At 33.3% G+C, this 26,097-nt stretch overlaps 1 protein-coding gene across 4 annotated transcripts in view; it reads left to right on the top strand.

Annotated features, from left to right (window-relative positions):
• The first annotated feature begins 5,161 nt into the window (after nucleotides 1-5,161).
• LOC117218646 (KICSTOR complex protein SZT2) overlaps nucleotides 5,162-26,097 on the top strand; it is a 38,450-nt gene continuing 17,514 nt past the window's right edge. For 3 of the 4 annotated variants that reach the window (XM_033467190.2, XM_033467191.2, XM_033467192.2), the window contains exons 1-10: nucleotides 5,170-5,589; nucleotides 8,371-8,688; nucleotides 8,872-8,949; nucleotides 10,325-10,724; nucleotides 10,889-11,109; nucleotides 11,628-12,015; nucleotides 12,595-12,844; nucleotides 13,138-13,878; nucleotides 14,477-14,676; nucleotides 16,691-16,854. In XM_033467190.2, coding sequence (XP_033323081.2) covers nucleotides 5,569-5,589; nucleotides 8,371-8,688; nucleotides 8,872-8,949; nucleotides 10,325-10,724; nucleotides 10,889-11,109; nucleotides 11,628-12,015; nucleotides 12,595-12,844; nucleotides 13,138-13,878; nucleotides 14,477-14,676; nucleotides 16,691-16,854 — 2,781 coding nt within the window. In that variant the 5' untranslated portion in view covers nucleotides 5,170-5,568. Of the gene's footprint in view, nucleotides 5,590-8,370; nucleotides 8,689-8,871; nucleotides 8,950-10,324; nucleotides 10,725-10,888; nucleotides 11,110-11,627; nucleotides 12,016-12,594; nucleotides 12,845-13,137; nucleotides 13,879-14,476; nucleotides 14,677-16,690; nucleotides 16,855-26,097 lie in introns of all 4 variants that reach the window. The other variant, XM_076527974.1, reaches the window with a different exon arrangement.

The following is a 26,097-nucleotide window of genomic DNA, read 5'->3' on the forward strand; positions in this document are numbered from 1 at the left end:
AAGAATTATAATATGACGACATTTGGTCAGACAGATCGACTCCCTTTTTTTGCATCATTGTAAAAAAAAACAGTGTCTGGCTTCACTTTATCTTTTTTGCCGCGAATAAGAATACATTTGTGATTGCTTGAAGTGGTTAGCATGCACACAGGCCTTTTATCAGTCCACTTCATAAACTTCACCCCTCTACGATTTTGAAACGACATAATGTCGCCTCGCTTTTGTTTCTGCTTTGCCTGCGGTGGTAAAAATTTTTTATTCATTCTTATGGTGCCACAAATATATGTATCTTTTCCGAGTAGTTCCTCGGCCAAGGGAACACTTGTATAAAAACTATCAGTGAACAATATCCGGCGCACGAACAATAAATTCCCTATCAATTTCATTACGACATCTTGAGAATGTGGTTTTCCACATCTCGCTTCATCCTTCCCGGAATAAATATGTATATTATACGTATAACCTCCTGGAAGGCACAATTTGTACATTTTTATTCCGTATTTGTGTCGCTTGCCTGGTACATATTGCCGAAAACTGAGGCGTCCTCTCCACGGAACCATGCTTTCGTCAATTACTATATTTTTACCGGGTTTTTTTGTCAACAATGTCTCGAACTTTATATAATCGATCCTCGATTCTATCAGTCGTATTATCAGTGAAATGTAAATATTTCAATATCGACATAAACCGATCGCGTTTCATTGCTTTCTTTATGCGTGCATTCCCATACATTTCCTTCTTTGACCAGTAAAGTCTAATTTCCGGTAACCGCACTACACCCATAATTAGTAAAATACCAATGAAAGTACTCATTTCGCGTTTCGTAACAGGCTTCCAAGCTTGTTGATGCCTTCTGCTGCCAGATGCTATATTGGATATGCGCTGTACTGCATATCTATTTGTCTCTTCGACGACCATCTCCAATATCTCATCGGTGAAGAATAGTTTGTATAATTCAACTGGATCGTCGCAGTCCGTCTCTTCATCCAAAAGTTCTTCTTCCTCCGAGTATTCTTCCTCTGCTGTACCTTGTTCTCTTATTGGGTGCCATTCCGCATCAAGATCAATTTCGCAGTGCGAAGGTAATGTTGCCGCGACAGTCAGGAGATTGCGGGAAGAATTCCCGAACTTACGTACACCAACGGAATATGCCGTACGTTCATTGGCACATCGCTTCTATTCCCGCGGCATTTCATCGTTAAATGACGAGGGGGCGGGTAGAGCATTCTCTGCACGGACCCCCCGATCAGAAAATGATGTGCAGGCGCTGATAGAGGAGGACGGCACAGAAAGTGTGCGAGGAATCAGTCGCCGCTTGGGGTAAGTCACAATTAAAGTAACCATGATTTTTAATTATGTAAAAAAAATGTTCTTGATCTGTAAATGTTTATGCATTTGTATGTATTTTTTTTCTAGTGTCAGCCGTAGTACCGTACACCGTATCCTGCAGGACAATTCTCTGCACCCATACAAGTTCGTACGGGTGCAGGAATTACTGGATACCGACTTCGATCAACGGATTCAATATTCAAGGTGGCTGCTGGGAGAAGTAGCGCGAAATCCATCGTTCTCCAAATACATTTTATGGACAGATGAAGCACTCTTCACAAAAGAAGGGTGTTTCAATGCCCATAATTTGCATTTGTGGAGCGACGAGAATCCGCGTGCGCTTCGGTCACACCATACGCAGGTTCGCTTCACGGTAAATGTATGGGCCGGAATTTGTGGCAATTTTATCGTTGGGCCGTACATCCTTCCTAACAGGTTGGACGGTCCAGCGTATAAAATTTTTTTAAAACATGTTCTGCCAGAGCTTTTGGAAGACATTCCTTTGGAGTTCCGGCAGAACATGTTTTATCAAATGGACGGTGCTCCGGCCCATTTCGCCACAGATGTTCGCGCCCATCTAGACGAAACCTTTCAAGACAGGTGGATCGGCCGTGGCGGACCTGTGCCGTGGCCCCCACGATCACCTGATTCGAATCCGTTGGATTTTTATTTCTGGGGGTACCTAAAGGTAATTTTAGAAATGAATATTTTCAAATTATTGTTGCATTTTTTTACTGTTTCTTTAGATTAATTTTATCTACTTCTAGGATGCGGTGTACAAAGAAGCGGTAAACAATGTCGATGACATTGTCATGAGGATGCACGCAGCTGTCGCAATGATAACCAATGATACATTGGAAAAAGTCCAGCGACAAGTTGTAAGCCGTGCCGAATGGTGTAACGAAGTTGGAGGAAGACACTTCGAGCAGCATTACCGCTAATTGTAATCGGCCCTTTTCAGGGCCACCAATTTTTAACGAGGGATTGAACGATTCCATAAAAAAACTCTACCCTTCCATAGGATACCTCACGGTGTTTGGAAGATCGGCGACGGGCATGGCGCCATATTAAATAAACAAGGTGTGTAGGAACGTAAACTGCGACCGACCCGCTGTCACCGACGGTACTCGGCGCTCTTAGGATATAATTAACGGCCGTTCAAAGAAAATGGTATCGGGTGTCATTTCCTCGGACGGCCGAACGACGAACGACAAGGGCCCACCCATGGTCGTCTAGGCTTGGATTTTTCGGCAGTGAAACGTCGACTCCCGAACGAACGAGTCGCATAAACGATTATCCGCGAACTAGTCTCAGTGATATTTCGTTATGTTTCCGGATTATCAGTGATTCATTAAGTGGTCAGTGTTTGGTGACCGTGCAGTGCAAGTGAATTTCATAAATATCCATACCAGAGGTTCCTCCGACAGTATCCTTCGAATGTTGCGGTCATCGACCTGGAATCAGCTGTGTGTTGTACGAGGTCAGTGCCCTTCGACATTATGAGCCACAATTCCAGCCAGCAAATGCATCCTCAACTAAATGGGTGAGTTTCTTATTGATAATATTCTTCATATTTCTCTAACAAACATATCCCTTATGTCCTTTAACGCGATTATTATTTATTAAATTAGCTTTGCGCATCGTTCGTTGAATTCTGTTCGAACACGGAATTATTTAAATTCAAATATCATTTATGTACTTCGACTGGGTTGCTTATTGTTAATCTTCACTGTACATATCGCATACAAATTTCATACGGTACACGTGAGAAAATTAAAACGGTTGTCACGGTTAAACTACATATTATTTCGGGACCGAAAATTTAGTAAACATTCTTCAGACATTCTGAAATAAGGATGAATAGCGTTTTTCTTGAAATTATCACTGTCACGTGGTAAAAAAAAATATCAAAAGTTCATGCTCCGTGACTTGTTGATTCGGACGCCGCACACAGTCCCTCCTTCAACTGTCAAACAAACTCAGCGGTAAACGCACGTGCCGCTCGGCCGATCGATAACCATATGGTTCGCGCCAATTCGTCTCATTGGCCAGTGTTTTTCGTTAATAACTCGCAAACGAAGCCGCGGATTGCATTTTCGCAAAGGAAAAAGTTACTTCAAATGACCTCAGCTACCCCTCATTTTCGGCTGTTAAAATAATTGTGGGACACCCTGTATATTCAAAAAGTGTCGGTTGGGGCGTATTCGTTCCCCCAAAAGTCACAGATTTGCTTCACTGTGTGTGGGCGGCCCTATACTTCTAATAGAGCCGCCGAAGATCCTAAGGCGGGTCAAAGTTCGCCTAACTAAGGCCCACGCCGAGACCCGCCGTCATCCAGGCGAAAAGAAACCGATTCCCAGAAAATCGCGCGACGATCTAAGCGGTCTGCGACCACTTAGCCCGGCAATATATCTTTTGTCAGTGGCCCAGGAAACCAAATACTTGTGCGGACCCCCAAACTTGCACTTTAGAAGTTTTCCCTGCACTTCATATTATTCGGATCTCGAGTGCCTGGGCGCCTGGAAATCGTCAGTCGTAGGTTCGACGAAATCACCGCTCGCACTCAACATAATTTACGACAAATACTTCCAACACGTCCTAACACAATTTTCGCCATACATATTCCTTATGCGTGCCGTCATTCTTCGTCGAATACGCACAACTATTTCTTTTTTCTGTACGAAATTGAATAATTTTTTGCTTTGCGCTATAATTGTCTTTTATAGAATAATGTTCACAGAATTGCGTGCGATGGTCAGAATGCGCATCAGACCTCTACTTTTGGAGAAGAATCGAACAGGGTACACCAAAATTAGGGCCAAAACTGGTACGGTCAGCTTTACTTGACATTTACATGTGTGTAAATGTTAAGTGAATGTACGCAAACTGATATTGCCAATGATGATAAACTGCGATTTTCATAAAAATTGATTTTCCCAAAAACTGAGGGCGATGAAGCAAAACCAAATTTTAGATTGGTTTTTAGCTCGCCGAGATCTATCTAAAACACCTACTAGGTATTACCGCGCAAGTATTGTGTTGAACATTAATTTGGGCTTGCGCCGCCCCACGGAACGGAGCGTTAATTCAAGCGCCGCCGCACGGAAAAAACTATAAATATCCGCGCCGGCGTCAACGTGTTAATAATAACGGCCCTTTTCAGGGCCTCAAATTCATTCTAGCCTCATTCACTCCAGAAGTGATAATGTTGATGCGATAATAAAGTACTATTTTCTAGTTTACCCAGATTTACAAACAACATTTCATTATATTCTTAGTTTCGTTCATAGCTTCGATAAATACGAAATTATCTGTTGCTTACGAAACTCTTTCTTGTACAGTATAATATTGTCTATATTGGCCGGAATAGCTATATTTAAAAAATTCTGTAGATTCGTAAACTAAAAACCATTAGCTACGAATGTAATTTACGGGTTTTCGAAAATTTTAATAATTGTAGAAATGATCGTCGTTTCAAGACGTTCGCAAATACGCTGGACGGTGTGGTTGAGAATCCTATGGGGCGAAAAGTGCAAGTCGAATATCGCGCCATGTGTTTCAGATGGAGCACCAGGCATATGGATGCGCGAAAAGAGTGAGAATGCAAACACGATAAAATGAGACAAGCTACATTGGTCGTCGATGTGACTTGTTTTGCTTGCGGTTGTCTAATATCGTACTATCTTGCTTACTCGCCACCTCCTCTCTTTGTCTAGAACCGTAAGGGCAGCACTGTTTGTCTATGAACCATCAACCAATCAGATTTCTTTACTTGCTTCATGCTATTAAGCTGGTTGGCCCCGCTTCGCTGTACATATAGCAACATAAGCAATATACGCTACTTTAAATCTTGTATACATTTTACTCAAATTTTCCAAACATATTGTACTACATATTAAAATCTACATACGTTATGTATACACCTTTCTTTGTTTACTGTTTTAAAAGTGTTTTTTTACAGAATAAAAATCATTGCTTTAAATCAATTAGGTTGTAAACATAATTACGTGTTACACCTATTAGAACATGTAGTTTTAAATAAGATGTAATTCTAACGGAATTTTAAACTAGTAAGGTTATGTTGTGGTGAAAATTATTCAAATAATGCAACTAAAAAAAAAGAAGTGATAACATGGTCATTGAATAATTCTACGCAATAACAATATTTATAGTGCAGAAATGTACTTTCCCATGGAAAATAGTGACAGTTGATATGTAAATACAAACGCCAGCAATATCATGGCTTGTGCAAAAGATGAGGTAATAATAGAATTGCTTATTAATTTGTTATAGATATGATACTGTTTTTTAATATCTATCATATAATTATGAAATATAAATTCTGGTACATGTATGTATTGTTTTTACAACATTGTTATAAAAGTGTTCAAAAAGTGTTTCATAATCATTATAAATGTTTATCGTTATACAATGAGTACATTTAATATTTGTATACAACATAATTTTTATTTTGTGACACTATAAATTTATTGGTTATGTAGAAGAAATATGTTTGATAGTATATATGTTACAGTGAAACACCGAAATGTGGAGAATGTCGACTTTCACCGGTGAATGTCAACATTCACATAGTCGCTTGGTGTATGTCCGAAATATTTGCTAAATACCCTTATTTCTGACTTACACCGGTAAATGTTGACATTCACCATGCACTAATGGTGAATGTTGAACATGTTGGAGATTTATATTTTCTTCTCCGTAATTCAGTCGCTATAAAACGCCACAAGGGTGACGTAACTTTCTCGCCTCTCTTTCTGAAAGGAATGGCCAAGAATTTAAAATACACGGTACATTCTACATGAGAAAAGAAAATAATAGTAATAAAAAAATTACTTACTTATGTGATTCAAATCTTATTTATTGCAACAACTTAAACTATTATGACACTTTGAATTGCACAAGAGTCCCTTGCTTTTACAACTGCATTTATTTGTGGAACACTTCCTTTTGCAATGACAGCGTCTATAGCCTTGTCCCCCGCTTCTCGAATTAGCTGCAGCTGCTTCTTTCAGCGACATTTTTTGAAAAGAAATCTCATCTATGGAAAGTAACTTTTCTTTACAAATTACGAACTGATTACGTGTGTAAAGCTGCTTGAGGGTACCATTTTTATTTGCCAGTTTATAGAAGTCAGAGTCTTCTATTCCAACAACAACCGCTAACACATTTCGGTTATCTGTACGACCATGGTCGACATCAGGGACTTGTATTCGTACATTATCACCAATTTGAGCAGGAGGAAATTGTTTTTGTGAGGCTCGTAACATTTTTGTTGCTTGCAGTAGAAGATTTTCTTTCGCGGCCGCTCTTTTTGTAGAAATCAACTCGTGTTTTTCAGTCAGAATTTGATGTGAAGACGTTGTAGGTTGTAGGTCCTCTTCAATATTTTTCTTTGGAATATGGTTTTCGGTATGACCACCGCTCAAATTTTTTTTATAAGCATTAACAGTTTCTTCAAGCTGTTCTTCGGTTTCAGAAGTATTGGCAGTTTCTTCGAGTTGTTCTTCAGTTTCAATATTTGCGATTTGTTCGCCAGGCAAAAAAGACGATGCTATGCCTCTTTTTGCTTTAACGCCAAACATGGCTTCATAAGGACTTTGGCGTATTCCTTCGTGGTATGTAGTGTTCTTGGCAAATTGAACAAAGGATAAACCATCTGACCATTTATTTGTATCGTTATCGTTCATCCATGCAGTTAGCATATTCTGTATATCCTGATTGGCCCTTTCAACTGAGCCTTGTGTTTGACTGTGACGAGGCTTTCCATAAACTATTTTAACATCTTTCCACATAGCGCATATTTCGGATATGACTTGATTACTAAATTCTCTGCCATTATCTGATTGCAATATTGCTGGTGCACCAAATGTTAAAAATATTGAAAGAACGTGATGCGCTACTTCTTCAGCTTTTTTAGTTTTCAAAGGTCGTAGCTGGACAAACTTAGTTAAATGATCTTGATACACCATTATGAACTTATATTCGCCATTTCTGTTTGACTGCAGATCTATCAGATCAACTTGACATCTTGAGTTTAATTCAGAACTAACCATTGGCTTCACAACAATACCTTTCTTAGGTACACTGTGTTTCATTTGACACTGTTTGCATAAATTTAAATACAACATTACAACTTCATATGTAATATTTTTGTATTTAACTTGCAACTCTTTAAGCATACGTGTTCTTCCTCCGTGGCCTATTCTGGTGTGAGTTTCATATAGTATACTGTACAATTCTTCATTGGTAACATAATACTGTGTGTTCGTTTCCCCTGGTTTTAATGGTACAATTAACTTCTCTTCATCATTAATTTTTGAAACATCAAAACGTTTTATTCGTCTGTAATCCAAAGGTGTGTTGCATTTAATTTTAGCAGAAACCACTTCAGAAAGTATTTTAGAATACTTTTCTTGAGAAAAATAAAAACAATTGTCTTCTCGTTTACCCGCAATTAATGCATTTAACTTTTCAAGAAAAAGATCACGATTTACTGCAGTATCCATTTAGTATAAATTAGGGTATCGGAAAAAAAATTAAGAAAACGTTGCTCGCGTTATCAAAGCTTGCATAAGACTGACAAAGCTGATTGACTCCGAGCAGAACAAAGGATTTGGCGGGAGAGAGCCAGTCACTTGTTTTTTGACTCTTCTGTTTTGGACCTCCACCAGAGCATATCTGTGATTGTCGACACACACCGGAGAGGGTCCGAATGTACAACAATGTAATGAAATATTCGATCTTTCACCGACGTATTTGGTATCTGTTGACATTCACTGGTGAAAGTCGACATTCTCCAATTTCGGTCATTCACGGTAACATATATACGAAACAAATAAATAGCAGAAGTAATCAGTAGTCTTTAGACATAATGTATTTAAAATTAAACATCAAAATATTTGTTATATTTATATTATGTGATTGCTTATAAAATAATTGCGTACTTCTATTTATTATTCTATATTTTTTCTACTTATATTTCCAATAGAAATTATTGCACAAAATATTTTTATTTTACAGAAAAAAATTGTTTTGGAAGCAACAACTGTATTTTTGCTAATGAAAAAAGGTTTCCCCATATCTCGAAATGTAAGAGCTCAATGGATGTTAGAGCATCTAGATACTCTAATAACTATTCAGTGCCATAGTTCTAAACAAAAAGAAGCAGAAGAATTGGAAATAGTTTCTGTATTACCAAAAAACAAACCTGAATCTTGGTCTCCTCAATCAAGTCATCAATTTCTCTATAAAGTGACTTCAACAACATCAATAATATTTTTGGCGCATAAATATAGAATAGTGCTGAATCTAGACTTAAGTCCCTCTCTGGCAACTGTCGTAAGTATATATGAAAGTATATATGTAACTTCTCTTATGAATATGATTATATGTAGATAAATATGTTATATGTATTATATATAGATAATACATGTTCAACAATGTTATTTGGCAAACATAGTAAAATACTTTGTGTGTCCTTTTCGATGCTTTAGTTTAGACATATAGTCTATTTCATTCCAGGATATACAACATGGTGAAATAGTCATAGACGAATTATGTGTAACGACAAAACATTTCCTAGAGGGTATCATCAAACCTGTAAGTAATGGTTCCACTGTATGTAATAATATTAATAATACAGGGTGAATTATTTAGAATAGGCCACTTAAATAATTCAAGCATTATTGGCGATAGAAAAAAATTTGTTGGACATAAGTTATTTAGTTTTAAGGATGACATAATCTTATATTAATAACTTTTTCATAGATGGACACATCAAGAACATATGAAGTTCAACTTCTTCTTTTTAAATGGAATAATATATAATTTTCCATGTATCATCTAATAGAGCATTTTAGATGTGTATAGTGACCCTAAGATGCAATTATTCGAGATCATTGAAAGTCTACTGCAATGGGAAATATTTTATGTTGAGGTGTGCACCTACTTACAAAGATACTATCAACAAATAATTATGTCATCCTCAAAACCAAGTGATATCACTTGGTCATCAGTCACTACGAGTTATTCAGTTGGTCTGTTTTAAATGCCTTACTCTGAATAAAAAAAAAGTATTTGTATCTTAAATTCCCGTATTTCGATGAATTGCCGATATTTAACACGTTCCACCCTGTGTGGGGCTGGTACGTCTCATACCGAATTTCTTTTCGAGCTATTCTGAATTTTTATTGTAAAACAAAGAATTTAAAAAGAAATTCCTTTTTTTCAAAATACTGTTGCCGAAACTGTCTAATTTTAAGCAACAAATTAATTAATTTTTACAAAATGTCGGATACCTTTGCTACCTTATTTCATAGAATATTTTGAAGTTTGATATCAAATTTGTTTTACAATGTTATCGAAATACCTATATAAGAAGATACATAAAAGATTTAGTTTTTACAGGTTTACTTGTTCAAGTAGATGTATTCATGTAATTCATGTAATTATTTTTACAAAACTTTCATTCGAAATAAGTGCACAGCTTAGAGCACTCTTTTGGATAGTAAAATTACTAAATTATACGTTTTTACACTAGGACTCCGTTTGTTTGACTTAATTTATTTGAACAAAATCATCTTCAAGATATTGGCTTTTTTATCTATATCTTTGTTATGTCTACTAATATCTTCATTTCTTTGAAATCGCACAACTAAATATTCAAGTTCTTTAACTTCTTCTATCGTCACTCTTTTCCAGTTCCGTTTTACATCCTATCTCTGTTTGTTAAATACCATAATTTTCTATTTATCTGTACTTGAGATTAATTTTCTGTTATCTAAATATTTGTCTAATTTTTTTGTCATGTATTTTATATTCTCTTTCTTGATCTCCAGTTATACTCTCTATTAAACTTTATAAGCGAACTCATATTGTATGAACCATTTGATTATCAGAACTGTCATGTTCACCAATATGTTTGGATTCCTATGTATTCCTATTATTATGTATACAAATTTTATTGTATTTACAGTTTGTCATACCAGGAAGCAATAGGAAAATGCAACCAGAAATCTATGTAACTGTAATAGCGCATACACCTTTTTTCACCAGTCCGGCACAGCCAGTTTTAGTGCAAGGTTGGCTAGTGACCACAAGCAATGTTAATCAACTTACAAATTTCATAGAATGGCAACTTAATATATTAGAGGAGAAGGTTGCATCCGTTACTGCTGTAGCCAGTCAGCAGTTGGAAAACTTACGAGCTGAAAGTGAACGTTTGGTCGGTGGACTTTTTGAGGAAAGCAGTACCTGTTTAAATAAGAATAACAGTATCACAAACACTTCCATTATTTCTCCTGAATCCACTTTTGTAAATATGCTGCGATATGGGATGTTAGCACTGACACTTCTACCGGAACACAGTTGTGCACGTAAGATTAAAGAAGGAGAATGTTTTCAACATTCCTCACTCTATCTTTACAAGTCTTTGAAAAGTGTGAGAAGTTCTACTTTTTCGCAGAATCTTCACACGGCAAACCCGAAAAGTTTGTGTGCATACATGATGAAGTGAATCGTAATTTTGATGTTTTTGCAGATATGATAATTGTATCTGATGGTATAATAGGAACCACTGATGTTCACGTGTTAGACTCTGTTATTCAGCAGTTACGTGCAACAACTGTTGCATGTAGTTTTTTACATGTTGGAAGTACATACCATCCACATTCTGCTGATGGTCTAGTTCCATATCAAGATCTGCTGTACTTCATTGCCAGAGCTACTTTGGGTACTTACATGTCCTTCATTCCTCGTGTTGTACGTAAAACTTTTACATATTAAATGTATTTAGATTTAAATCATTGTTTCATATAATATTGGTGTTACATGCATTTACAGATTTTTTGTATCTCTTGTAGAAAATCTATACACAATTACTTAGTCATCTCATTTTACTTAATTCACTAATCAGCTTTTAATCAGAATACGAGATTGTTTTATGAACTGAACAAAAATAATGTCAACTAAGTTTCAGTAGATAAGAATAGTAAATAATAAAACTCATAGTATTTGATTATTTCTTCTCGGTTTAATAATGGGCTGATCCATTTCTAATTATATGTCAAATATCCTCTTAATTTTGTCAATTAAACTGTGAACTTTTATACATATGGTGAAAAATTAAAAATTTGAGTATATTATTTAAATAAATAACTTTTTGTGAAATTTTCTTGTGATGACATATTTCAAGGTTATTAAAATCGGTAAGGTGTCTTCTTTCCTGAATCAAAATTTGTCCACATGTACAATTTACAATATAGTTTTCATTTTTACAGACACATTTAGATGATACAGAAATGAATACCTATCATAAAAATTTTTTATGCTGGCAACTATACCGTGAAGTACTCTATGATGATTTACCATACTATCCTAAGTGGCATTCGAAAAACTCGTTATTTTATGAACAAAAATCAACTCAACTTTTACAAAAGAAACAAATTGAAGATAAAGTCACTTGTACGTTAAGTAGTTTACTATGTTGTCGACTTCGAGAAGGATACTTAATAAAACGAGCCAACGTGAGAGACGACGTGCTTGAAATATGTTTTGTTTTACTGTGGAAGTCAAGTGTTTCCTTAGAGTATGCAGTAACGTGTCCTTGGTCCATTACAAAATCATTGTCTGCATCTAATACAATACAATACACAATTACTATAGAAGGTAAGTTAATTAATTAAATACCAGCATGGAATTAGTCGCGTCTGCAATAGATGTATTTTACTTTGATATCCACAGTAGACTTGTAGGAGTGAAGAACTTAACTAATTTTATGCAATTGTATGTCATTGCCTGAATAGACATGGTCGTGATCACTCTATATTTTCTGAGCCAAGTGTTAATAAAATTATACAGTAGTATTTTTTATAAAAGATTTATTATTATATAAATTCTTACCACACAATATGTACATACTTATTAACAATAGGAAGGTTAAAGGAGAGATAAAGAGAACAATTACTGTTACCAAATTATATTTCCAAAATATCAATTGCAGTTATCTATGTATGACTTTAAAATCAGTGTTTAAATATCGGTATTTGTTGCGATAATTTTCAACAACAATATTATATATTATATTATCTATATTCAGGCTTCATATCCTTGCCCTCCTATTTTGAATTGTAGCTTATGAGAAATTCGATACCTTAAACGTACACTACTGCACATTCACACACTTCTTTCTTAATGTGTATACAGCATTTATACATTTATTATACATAATCATCTTTTTTATTTTAGCTCCGTATGAATTTCTTCACGATATTACATGTTTATCGAAAAAGCCGTTGAAATCACAGTATCGCCAAGGTGTTGTAAACCAGTTTTGGGCTGCTCTAACGTCGTTAACAGAAAGCGATGCTATGCTTGCCCATTTTAGTTGGTTTCCTGAATTTGGCTGGACTTGGTACAGTGTGCCGGATACAATTAGGAGTGGCATGCCAGTATTTTACTCGTCAGCTTACCCGTCACCAAGCACGGTACAGCTTAGGTACATTTGCATCAAATATTAACTATGATGCGTCAATATATTGAGTGTTAAAATATGTTACATGAAACGCTTGTTATATTTTATCTATTAATTCTACAACTTCATAATATCAAAAAATGAAATTGTATTCATTCAATGCTTCCCTTAAAATACAACAAAATTTATCAAAAAAAGAGTATTTTTACATAAACAATTGATACCGAATTCTTTGAGATAGTAATTCTTACTGACTTACTTTGTATAAGGAATGTAGTTTATCACCATTTTATTGTATTAGATGTATTTATTTGTAGTGATGCAGCATGTCCACAGTTCGGACAAATCTGGCAACCCGTGGTATCGCTGAATCCATTACAATGGGCACGTTGGATGCACACGCAGAGAGTGACATTAATCTTATCCCATGACAGGCCATTGCCAAAACACCTGCACCAAGCAAATCAAAGTGGCCGTTTTCAATGTGTTCAAAGTCGTCAGGCGGCCGCAGTCCTCTATGCGATGTTAAAAAATTGGGCAACATTTGTGCTCGTTGAAAATCATACATACGTGCAATTTATTTATAAAGAGACAGAGAAACCTCCAGTTTCGTTTTCATTGATTCGTATTAATTGTAAAGGTCTTTGTGTAATCCTGAACATTGCGTTTGCTGCTGGCACAGAAGGAGTGGTTCGACACAACGTTGTTATCGATCTTCTAGATCGGTTGTCCAAACTAACTTTACCAAATAGACCAACAGGACAAAGGGAAACACCTTCTTGTACAATCATACACAAATCTCTAGAAAGAATTTTAATTCGATACGAGCGAATGCCAACTGATTTAAATTCAATTGTATTTCCTGATGGAACTCAAACAAACACGACAAAATCTACAATAATGCTTGGAGGAATTTTGCCAACTAGTTTATCTAGATATTTGTACCACAATCGATGGCTTTGGCATATAAAGCGTCCACTGGTGCAAACGATACCGGGAATTACGTTACCAAGATTGAATATAACTGCCATTGCGAGAATTCTTTCTACAATTACAAGGTAAATATTGCATACTTATACATACATGATAACAGATGGACTCCTTCGATTTCTGAGATATCTCAAGAAACGTGTTATTAACCCTCAACTTTGAAGCCTTTTTCTACCCGTTTAATGTTGACGATGGCCGATAAAAAAATGTGTCGAATATTTTTCGATGAACTATGTAGTATGTATGCTTTATATGAATATGTACTAGTATAGTTTCTCTTGGAAAAATCGTTGAAAAACTCGGTTTTTATTTTTTATTTTTTTAACTATGGCGCACCCTAATAAAAATTTATAAAACATTGCAAACATTGCTTGTGATAATAAGTTTTCGAGAGGAGAAAATTGCCAGAAATACGCGCAATTGAGCTAGAAGGTTGAAAATTGACACAAATTGTTTTTTTCTGTGATGCATTATACATTAAAAAATTTGTGAGAACTGATTTAACGATCTTATCTGGTTAAGCAATAATTTATTTTTTTCCACTCACCGATTAAAGAATTATATGTCTTGCTACTCAGGCGTACATATACCTTGCTGTCACTTCGATTTATTTTCAAACTTGTATAAAATAATATCATTATACAATCCATACTTTTTTAAATGTAGGATGAGACTTGCCGAAGGCTTCAGCTTCACTTATTCAGCAGCAGGCATTCTAAACATGGTTCTTGAGGTGCAAATGCAAGGTGTTGATAAGAACGATGGATCTTATCCATGTATTATTCAATATATTCTCTTTCCTCCACATGTTGTATCAAGTTCAATATTAGAACGTGATAGTGTTTCAGAAGAAGATACTGACGAAGGTAAAAATAGTAGCTTTTTAGTTAAATAATGATTAAGCAGATTATAAAATAATACATTTCCACTTGGCAAGTGCCAACTGCCGAGCATTCATTTACTTTAACATTTAGTTTTACACACCCGTCCATATCTTCTATACTTTCATACTTTTTGAATGAAGTATTTTGTATTATTCGAATCCTTAATAGTTTTTTATTTATTTTATCGAAAAAGTTACAGTTAAAATATTTGTGTTTTCATCAATCATATACAGAATGTGTCAAAAAACGGACTGTTAACGGACGAATGTAATATGTATTGTAACTAATCCTTTTATCGTATTCTTCATACTTTATTCTATGTTTCATTATAATTTTGCATTCCCAGCTCAAGTATGTATTGAATACCATCTGCTTGAATAAACAGTCTGCAATTTTGTTTTTAAACATAATCGCAAAATGTTCAAACAAAATTGTTTACTATGTAAGATGGATTTAGTTTTACACGTCTAGACCTACATTGTTCTATAAATATCTTTCTCCTTATTTGCTTTTCCTTGTTTCTTAAATTTTTTATTTTCTTCCAAATACCTTTTTGGCAAGTATTCTATCTTCTCCATTTCTAATATCTTCATCATAGCTTAACGCTCTATTTCTTGCTCTTATTCTAATTTTCGCTATTTGTTTTCTCGAGAACTATATCGGGAGTCCAGTAGTCCAATTCCAGACAACATTTCAAGTATTTAGTTTCCACCTGTTCTATCTTTAGATGTTCCTTCCATTTAAAAACTTCTACCCAATACAATAGTATTCCTACTACCAAATGATCAGGAAGAAACAACTTCCTTTTAAAATAATGCAAGTATACATGGGTGTATAAGAGAAATCAAATAATCAAATTCATATGATTTTCGGGCATTAAGTCATTTATTTTAGGGAGCTATCAGACGGATCTTTGACATTTACCTGTTTCATCAATATATGTACAAGTTTTATATTTTAAATTCATCATTTTACCATCAGATTCATATTTTTTCAAGCCAAATTCACCTCTTTGCAGATCAGATTTATTGTATAGTCTAGTGGCAAAAGCACTGCAGCCATTTCATGTGATCAATGTGGTAAAAGATTAGAAAATCGTTTATAGGAAAATATAAAGATCATTGGCCGTTGTACCTACAGAAATATACTTAATGTATGCGTTAGATGAGGGCAACTAGACGGGTATAAGAGACCCCACCTTTAAAGTTATCTTAATCTATTGGACTATGGTGTATGTGGGTCAAGAAATGTGTTAAACATTATCAAAGCTTGGAGTTTTTGAAGCAATTCTTGGAAACTTTACCAAATGTTTGACGTTCTCCGATGAAGTAGAGAGCAACTACATTGAAAGTCACTGAACATGTTGTATCTACAATAATGCGATCTTGTTCCATTTTATTAGTTTTTTATTTATAATTTCTTAACAAAATTGCCTTAAAAATATATATAACATCATTATTTTTGCGAGCTCTGTATGACGAAAATTGCATATCGAATATAACTGATCGTGTAGATACAGAGTTGTTGTATTACATGTGATAAATATTTCAAAAGGTGATTCTACGAATCAATTTATGATGAAGAAAAGAATAATAATCTTGTCGTAACGTTTCATCATCAAGTTAATAGTCATTAAAAATCTCTGATTTTAGTAACAGTAATAATGTAAGATATGCGTTTTCGAAGGTATACATTAGAAACCAAATAAATAGTATATTTTAGTTACAAGCGACGCTTATAATGTCAAATTAAAGTTATTTAATTCCATCTTAGGTTTTTATTTTCAGACAAGAGATTTGTAAAATTAACTATCAATTTTCCTATTAATTAATTTTCTGTTACTGTGCCAATTTGACAGCAAGGAACAGATTAAGATGAGAACTTTAGGGATGGAGGGGAGTTAAAGAGATAAAGTTACATATGTAGAAGACATCGTATTTTTGTTGATCGTGATCGAATTCATTAGATTTTGATAAATCTTAGTAATGAATTTCAGGTACAGCTGATGGCGAAGTAAGCATCGATGACTTCGAAAATTTTGGCGATTTTCAAATTGTTTCTGAAATTTGGATTGAACCTCAGTGTGGTATGGTGCAACTACCTATACAGCCTGCAGCCAGTTATATGCATCGCCTGCCGTATTATGAACTACCAGATGCGGTGAGTACCACTTCACTACAATACATCATATTTAAATTATATCGTATCCATCTATATGACATAAATACACACTAGTAATATTGTTAAGAATACTTTCCCGAGTATCCTCTATAAAGGTTTTAGACGATTTCGTTTTTTATTAAAATGTTATTATCAAAAAACGTTGATGAAATACTGCAGCATATTCAAAAATCGTCGTAAGCAGTAGTGACTCCTCTTTTGTAAATATTTATTTCCAATTCGTATTAAAACAAATAAGTTAGATCAGGGTAAGATTCAGAAGTATAAACTAAAAAAAAATTACGACCATTAGTTAAAATATATTTAAGGTCAATTAGATTCTTAATATTATGTATGAATGTCAAGGAATGTCATTGATACTGTTTCTTCAACATGTAAATTTTGTTGTTTGAACAGCTCTGTTACATGTGAATAACAGAAAAATAATTGAATAGCCCGGAATTAACCCAATACTCGCAAAGCAAATTGATATACCAATAAATTCCAAAAACCGAAAATTGAATATAGAGATTCACATTTACATTGTTATTTCACCAAAAATCATAATGCAAGTACTTGTGTGCAAATATAACATTCCAATAAATTTTAACTTTCTTTTTGTGTTTCGATGATCAGTAGGCAATTCATATAAATTTTAATACCCGGAACACAGATCCGAAATACAGTAAATTCTCCCTAATTAACGCTCAGCTTGGAAATAAAGATGGACAATTTGGGAAGAGGAAGTACGATTAATCGATCCTTGCGGCTCGTTTTTATATTTGTTGACAATCGATAACTATAAAAACGAGCCGCAAGGCTCGAATAATCGTATTTTCTCTTCCCAAATTGTCCATTTTTATTTCCAAGCTGAGCTTCAATTAGGGAGAATTTACTGTACGTCTTTCTCCATCACCCTCATTTTTAAGGAAGGATTTGGTCGAATAAGATGATTATATTTGCAATTACAGCTTTTTTTAATGAGTATTATAACGTTCGATAGCTGACCTAAAAACTACTTCGCGTAAAATTTCAACTCTATAGCTTTCTGGTGAGGGTAGTTAGAGGGTAAATTTGATTGTGCACTTTTTCGCGTTCCTTTTTCGCCTTTTGGCGTTTTCACGTTCTTTTTTCAGTGGTTACATAAGATTTTGAAAAAATCTCGGACATATCGAAATACGAACGACACATTAGAAAATTTTTTGAGATTTCTTTGTTGCAAATTGTGATTGCAAAAAATGAAAGGGCAAAAGAAAAATCGGAAAATATAGATTCTTCATAGAAATTGAACATATATCACTTTTACATTAATTTTTCGATAAGATACTATCGCAAGCAGTCACCTCAATTTTTTTAGATCTCTTGGTAGGGTGCGCCATAGTTAAAAAAATGAAAGCCCGAAATGTGATAACACCTTATCAAGAAATTAATATAAAAGTGATGTGTTTCAATTTCTATGAAAAATCCAGATTTTGTTGATATTCTTATGGTTTTTCATTTTCTGAAATGTTGAAATATTTGTAAAACCTGTGAAGAGCGGATTTGATCATATCATCCGACTAAGTAAGTCCTTTAAAGGAAACAGTAACAAACGCGATTACTACCACTTACTGTGTTTTAATAGATTAATTAGTAATAGTTTAATGGTTAAAAGTGGTAAACGCAGCGCATTTGAATTCCGTATTTTTGTTTAAATAACTCATTAAACAATCTATGTTTATATAAAAGCTTTTTCTTCTTTAAACTCATAAATTAATGCTATCGTTTACCATAAATTAATACAAGAACAAATTCGGAAGTTTATTGTATACGTTACTGCTAGCAATCTTTTGCTGCAATAGTTCAGAATTACACTGACAAAATTGCTAAAAACAATTTTTCATCTCAGAATCTAAGGATAGCAATGATTTGCTGCTAACTGAGTTTTATCCATTGTAAACCTAACTTTTTTCTACCAATTAAAGGTTTAATAAAACAAATGTAGATTTAAGATAACATAATTGCAAGATATTTATAGTTTTAAACAACTAAAAAGTTATAAAACTGAACAATATGTAACTTATTGTCATGTTTGCATGTTAAGAACTCGTTGGTGCTCTTGCTTTTATTTCTCATCATTTTGACTGCAGCATACGAGTGTATATTAAAATAATTTTTGTCAGAACACATTAATTTATTATTCTGTTGGAAGTAAACATACTACTGCACAGGCTCATACATAAAATATTATTTGAATTGTTTTATCATTTTCTAAGCATATGGATAAAACACGTTCAAATTTTTTTTATTTTCGTAGAAAGAAAGAAAGAGGGAAAATACACTCTGAAATATAGAATACATCAAAGTACCCTCTATTATTACTACATATACTAATGTTATCGACGTCTCAAGCGCAACGTATCGTATATCATAAGTTTGCGTGTTTATGCATTATCATTCGATATTATCCGCGTTATTGGAAGATTACTGCCATTAGTTGTGTACAGAAGAGAATCAACTTGTTCTCACTTGATAAAAATGATTGTTACATAATTATTATAGAGTAAGGTGTTCTAATTGCGTTACCGTGCCTAATTTCGTTCCCTGATCATTTTGTTAAATATAGTAGCATATTTGTTATCTAAAAAAAGCAAACACAAATGAATTCGACGTTTCCATGTTCTTTTATACATACATATAACGCTCTGTTCTGTTGCGTGTTGCGCACTATAACATTCCTTAACGTTTCTAAATATTTTCATATTTTGATTTTTACATTGCAATGTCTACGCAAATTCGTGATTTTATTCATATAAATGTAAATTTTCATCAATGAAATAATTATTCAATACACAAAAATTAGGATAATAAGAAATCTGTTCAATTTTTTTCTATAAGAACTAAGGGGACGAAATTAGGAACTGAAATATCTTTTATTTCGTGTAACTGAACATTTCTGGAACCTTGATTACATATCTTGGTTACTGAGTTTCTGCGGCAATTATATCAATTTTTTCCGATTGAAACATTGATATAATTTTTGATATTTACTAACAACGTTTTCAAGAGACGCGATTTGTACTCATTATACCAATTGGTATACTTTACGTAGTAAAACGCTACATTTTATGTAGTAATTATGAAACTTTATGAATAATCGAGAATTTAATCTAAACTCTGCAAAAGTAAAATTGGTAATCATGACGCTTTAAAATTAAAAAAAAAGGGGGATGGTAGAAATTAGTTGATTTTGGACATTGTTATCGAAGAAAAATTTAAGCTGCTTATGTTTACAAGATATTTTACAACGAGCATTCTGGAATATTTTCAAATAAACATAGAAACGATACAATTAACCGTTCCTATTTCAAATAAAATTCTAGTACAAAATTATTTAAGGCACGCGTTGCATTCGTGTTAACTTTTATAAAAATTTAGCTTATCAGATTTATTTAATAACATAGCCAACTAAACTTCTGGGTCTAAACTTTTATCCAAATCTGTAAATGCAGTTCATGGCAAGAGTGTAATGATTCTATTTCTCCTATCTCTCCTTATCAGCAAACCGTAGTATATTTTTCAACGCCTTTTTTTATGAAATCGATACGATGGTATTTATTTCTTAAGTTACTCTTAAAATGATAAGATATCGTTGTTCAGTATTTCTTTCGCGTTTTCTTCAAACGCAATTTACTAAACCTGTAATCATTTATTATATCTTTGAACATTTGCCAATTTATTCTTATTCAATTTATTTAACGTACATGTAAAATTCTTTTCTGATTGATATTAATATTGATTTAGAAATATTTCGTTTAATGCAATGTACGAGGTCGTGTGTATGATATACGAAACACATTGTTTAAAAAACTTTTACATACATTTATATAAGCGAGCAATTATTCTTTAACAAGTCAGAAAACTGAAAGAATATAAGGGTTACGTGTTTCAACTTATTGGAAGGCATATCCAATACAGGATTCGAAATCTTCGTAACATTATTTGCTTAACGATACCTCGAGAATGTCAAATAATCTTTCTATTTCATAATGTTATCAGTTGGACGTTAAATGTGACAGGTTAATGGCCTATTATAGAAAGGAAAGTTAGTCTTTTTATAAATTGTTTAATGTTATTATCTGCAAGTGATGTTATTATATAATAAATAGCATGAAATATATAAAATACAATATATCTAATAATATTATGCATTACTGTTCGGATTACCATCGAAATTATTTACTTAGATACATTATCATGACATCTGTCGAAACGCGTAATTACTTCGCTTTTAATCAAATTTGTTATACTTTCACAGCATGTGGAGTATATTGCTGTATTAATATTCGAGCAAATACGATTCGAAAGTTTAAAAATGATTTGTAAGATTTCGTATTAAAGACCCCAATTGATTTGTAATTTTACGTTTAATGCTAGTCTAATCTGATTACTAAGAACGACCATATTCTGATAATAATGTGTTGCAACACATTATTTTATATTTCAAAAATGTCGAAATTTTAACTTCAAATATTGCTTTTAGCATTCTTGACTACTAGACTGCGAATTTCATGAATTTATGACAATAATTAGATGACCGAGTAAAAAATGGTAAAAAAATTAAAAAAATTTAAGAATACCGATAGACTACTTTCATCTTATTAAGGTTATTAATAAATGCAATAAATATCTATGAAATCCTGTATTTTGTAATTAATGCAGACAATTTACATTTTGTTTAAAATTCAATTTTTTTTTTAAGTTCAATGATTACATTATATTTTCAAATGTGTTATATTTTTGTTCAAGCAACTCATTTTGAAAATATCTATTAATAATTATGAATTATATAATCATGATGAATGATTACAATCGATGTGATACCATTCAAGGCATACGTTGTATCAAATGAACGTTGTACCAGTCTAAACTATACGAAATAATTATTTTTACAATAAAATCCTGTTTAGATATAAAATGCTTTTCCATATTAAAGTTCTTTAAATTAAGAAACATATGTATACCATTCCCAGTATTCTTCTTCATCTGACATTGTTCAGTTATATCTTTAGAAGGTTATACTTGTGCGGACTTCATCGTCGAAAGTAGATACCGTTTTATCTTCAATCTTATCTCTTCACTGATTCTGATATTGGTGCTTACAACGCTGTGTAATGTTCTTTAACAGTATATAGGATAAGATTTGATTATAATTTTCTACCAATCGACACAATGCGATTTTATCTGCTTTATTCTCATCACATTTTTGCAAATAAAGGTAGTCGCATTGTTCATTTAAAATTCTACTATAAAAAAAAATACTAAATAAAAAAATACTAAATACTTCATATGAAATTATGGTCCTTAATGAAAATTTTCATATTTTCGTTTTAAAGTCAGCATTTTCGTTTTCAAATATGTTTAAGTTTGAAAATAAGTTGAAAGATCATAAATTATGCTACACGAGTGTTAATACAACCCGAAATTATTGTGCGTAGTTTTTGATGAGTATTGTGCTTTTTATTAAATAATTCTTTATTAAAATAATTATTTGTTTCACTGAAAATTCTACGGGACAAAATTGGCTTTCAATCCCGAACAATTATCATTTATTAACGTTTCTGTTTATTTTATTGAGAGTAACAACATGATTACGATAAAACATAGAGTTCAAATTTGGCTAGTGACACGGCAACAAACGTAAAATTATAGTTGAAGTGTTACGTTTCTTCACTTTATCGCGGAGTTCTATATTCCAGTTGCTTACGACATCTGCAGAAATAGGAAAAATAACGTTTTTCTTGTGCTTCAGAAACACACTCAAAGCGCAAGATAAACGTACTTTCATAAGATAAAAGATATCTAGCATTTTATTACCTGAAAAAATGATTGCTAATCATCAAAAGTCCAAACTTCAACATGCATCGACTGATATAATGTTAGAAATACACTGTACTAAAAGAGGTTGTTTTGTTGTTGCACTTCCCTTCTTTAATTTTTAACAAAACGTATGGTTAATGGTTAATGCTCTTTAATTATTTCGATGTTATGTTATATTCGTATTAGAAACATGTTCGATATTGTATAATGTCAGATTACAATAAATTAATCATTGTGAAACCTATATCGTAAAAAAAGTAAATGAAGCAATGTCTACGTGAGCTATATAATTACAGAAATTGCCACTTCCTCGTGCATTATTAAGATTTTAAGTGTTGATTTGAAATAGGGTTTAAGATATTAAAGATGTTTAAAGCATTTTTGTCCCATTTTAGTATTTTACGTATTTCCTGACTGCAAATATTACACTATTAATTATTATGAACAATTAAACTTCGAATCGGGAATTTATACATTTATGACAATATTGAGTAATTGCAATTTAAAAGAATAAAAAGATTAAAAGAATTTAAAAACGTTTATGTATAAAATTTTGGATCAATTAAAGTTATTAACGGAACAAACAACTTGCTGTTCGGTTTCTGCCACTTGTAATTGATGCAAATAATTGTTATATTGCACAAAAATACGCAATCTAGATGGAAGCAATAGGGGGCTATTGTGCACACACACAATAACACTTGTATCGAATCAAAAGATCAAGCTTTTATTATTGTTTTGTTTGGGTCGACAGCCGATTCAGCATTTGAAAATCTGGACACTTGTCTAAGCGACTAAATGAGTTTTAAGGAAATACGTGGAACGAAGAGGGAAATAAAGTAACAGTGTTTTTGATAAAAAGGTGGATACCATATATGTATGTGTAAATATATCTATCACTACGTTTCGTTATCGTAACCGAGGTGGGGCTTCGATATCGATGAAGGCACCGAGAACCAGGTTTTTCTATCAGTTGCTTCAGGTATATATAAGGCCAGTGTGCACCTAAATGTTTGTTAGTGTTCCCATTACGTTTTATATCAAACTTATTCCCAATGTCCACGCAGTTTTCACAACATTTAACGGCCGAGCGAGCTCAAATTACACACAAGTGATCAAAGTTCTCAGAATCGATTTCAAAAAGTAATCGTTCACCCGTTTTACGAGAAATCTTCGAGTGCCGGTGAAATTACCTAGTGAAATATTAGAATTCAACTATAATTGTTACTAGTGAAACAGGTATACCAAGAATCGTTAATTAGAATATACGTCAGTTATCGACGAAATAGATTTCCCAGATTTAATCGATTCTACAGAATTTTCAATAGTTTTGTTTCTATTAAAAGTAACACGATTTTTTCTGTTAGTAAAAAAAAAAAAGAGAACTAACTTTGAGTAAGTATATCTGATTTTATAATCACCGCTGGCTACAACGTTATATTTACTAGTACAAGTTCGTGTCGTATAAAATAGAATACATTTTTTCGCATAACGTTTCACGGGTAACTGAAATTTGTTAAAAAAAATTTATAAATATATGCATACGATTTTGTCAGCTTTGATGGAGTTTTGCCCTCGTATGAAGGGGACACGTGTTTTCTATCTTTCATTATAAAAATTTCAATTGCAGTAGCGTATCGATCTCGGGCTAATAAGTCGAGGTAATATTTTTGCTCACAATTACGAACCACCGTGGATATCCTCGTGAAAGAAGTTCCTTAGTGACCGGCGACAAGAAGTTAATCCTCGATCAGACTGCATGGGCATTGTGCTATCTGCATGACTTGCAGTTGGAAGTGAGGATCTAGGCAGTGAGCAGAGCCGCTCTAGACAACTTGCCAGATCTAACTCTTCCAGCTCAAGGTCCTGCTGGTTATCATCTTTCCATAAGGAACGAATGTTTCACTCCAAAATCTAAATAACGTTTACGTGATGGGGTCACGGTCCAAGTGGAGAAGTGGTCTCTACGCTTTGAATGAAAGTGAGATTCAACTCCTCCAACTTACTCCTGACCTCTAATGTTCTTCGTACCTTTCCTTCCCATATATATATATATATATGTATATATATGTGTATATATATATATATATATATGATCAAAGAATAAAATATCTTATTATAAATACCGTATATGTACCTGGACTCTCGTATTATAAATACCTTATTTTATATGTATTTGCATTATCGCATTATAAATACCATACTCTCGACTTTTCATATTGTCTTCGATATGCATTTCTGCATAGATATATTTGCATGTAGTATATATGTAGATTGTGCGACTCTTTTTGAGCTGTTATCGTAAAAATGTGTTGAACTGCGAATAGCGTAAACTTTTATGCAGGCTTCTTTTTTATCGTATTTCTTTGTATGCATTGTATGTAGAGTACGTAAGTATAAATATTAGAAATTTTCGACTTGTTTTTAGCAATTTCCCGAAAATGTAAAATAATACTGTGAAATACTGCCTACGATGCTACGAATCTCCGAAATATTGTAAACAATAATCTATTTCATTCGAGTGTATCTATTGTTACGTTGTTTATATTTTGGTTATTTTTTTATTTAAATATATTTGACATCTTCCTTGTTCGTATTACTCTAAAACTATAATCTCACGTTCACCTACGACAGGGCTCGGAATTAAGTGCCCAATGTCGAGGGATACACCTCCTGATTCTCATCGCATGTCTCGCTCACCCGTTGTTGCTTCTTTCGGCTCGGAGCACATCAGGCGCGAGTGCCTGTTGCTTTATGTGAGTATATGTAGCATTTAAGCGACCACGGATGAGCGGGGCGCGCGATGGGAGTCAGGAGACGTAGCCTTCGAAAACGCCGTGTTGCGTGCACTTATTTTCGAGCCCTGATCTATGTAACCTGTCACTGTAAGTATAATCAAATTCTAATTACTCTTTGACATTCAAAATGAGTGTATAAAAACAGAGACAGATATACAATATAGTGCATTTTTCTACTAGTCAATCACTCAATGAAATGCATATAATTTTGATAAATAATTCGTTTGAAATTATTGCATGTAATTATTGTGAATACAATCTGTAGCTAATCAATATGTGAAGTATTGATAACATTCTAAAGCCATGACTTTCATATATTCTGAGGAAAAATCTTTTGAATACAGTAATTTGGCAACCTGCCTGTATAATATTAATTTCGAATTCTTATAATACTCGAAAATAATTTGGGGATTGTTATGAAACTTTAACAAAGAAATTAAGAAGGTATATACAGGTAATTGTATCAGTGTAATCTTGGTTTGCTGTACTCGTCTGTATTTTATTCATTTCTTTATTAACATTTCACAACAATCTTCAAATCATTTTCTTATCATCTTATAAGAAGTTCATTAGAATATGAAATGAG

The sequence above is a fragment of the Megalopta genalis genome, chromosome 1, assembly GCF_051020955.1.
Source record: "Megalopta genalis isolate 19385.01 chromosome 1, iyMegGena1_principal, whole genome shotgun sequence".
In the NCBI taxonomy this organism is placed as follows: domain Eukaryota; kingdom Metazoa; phylum Arthropoda; class Insecta; order Hymenoptera; family Halictidae; genus Megalopta; species Megalopta genalis.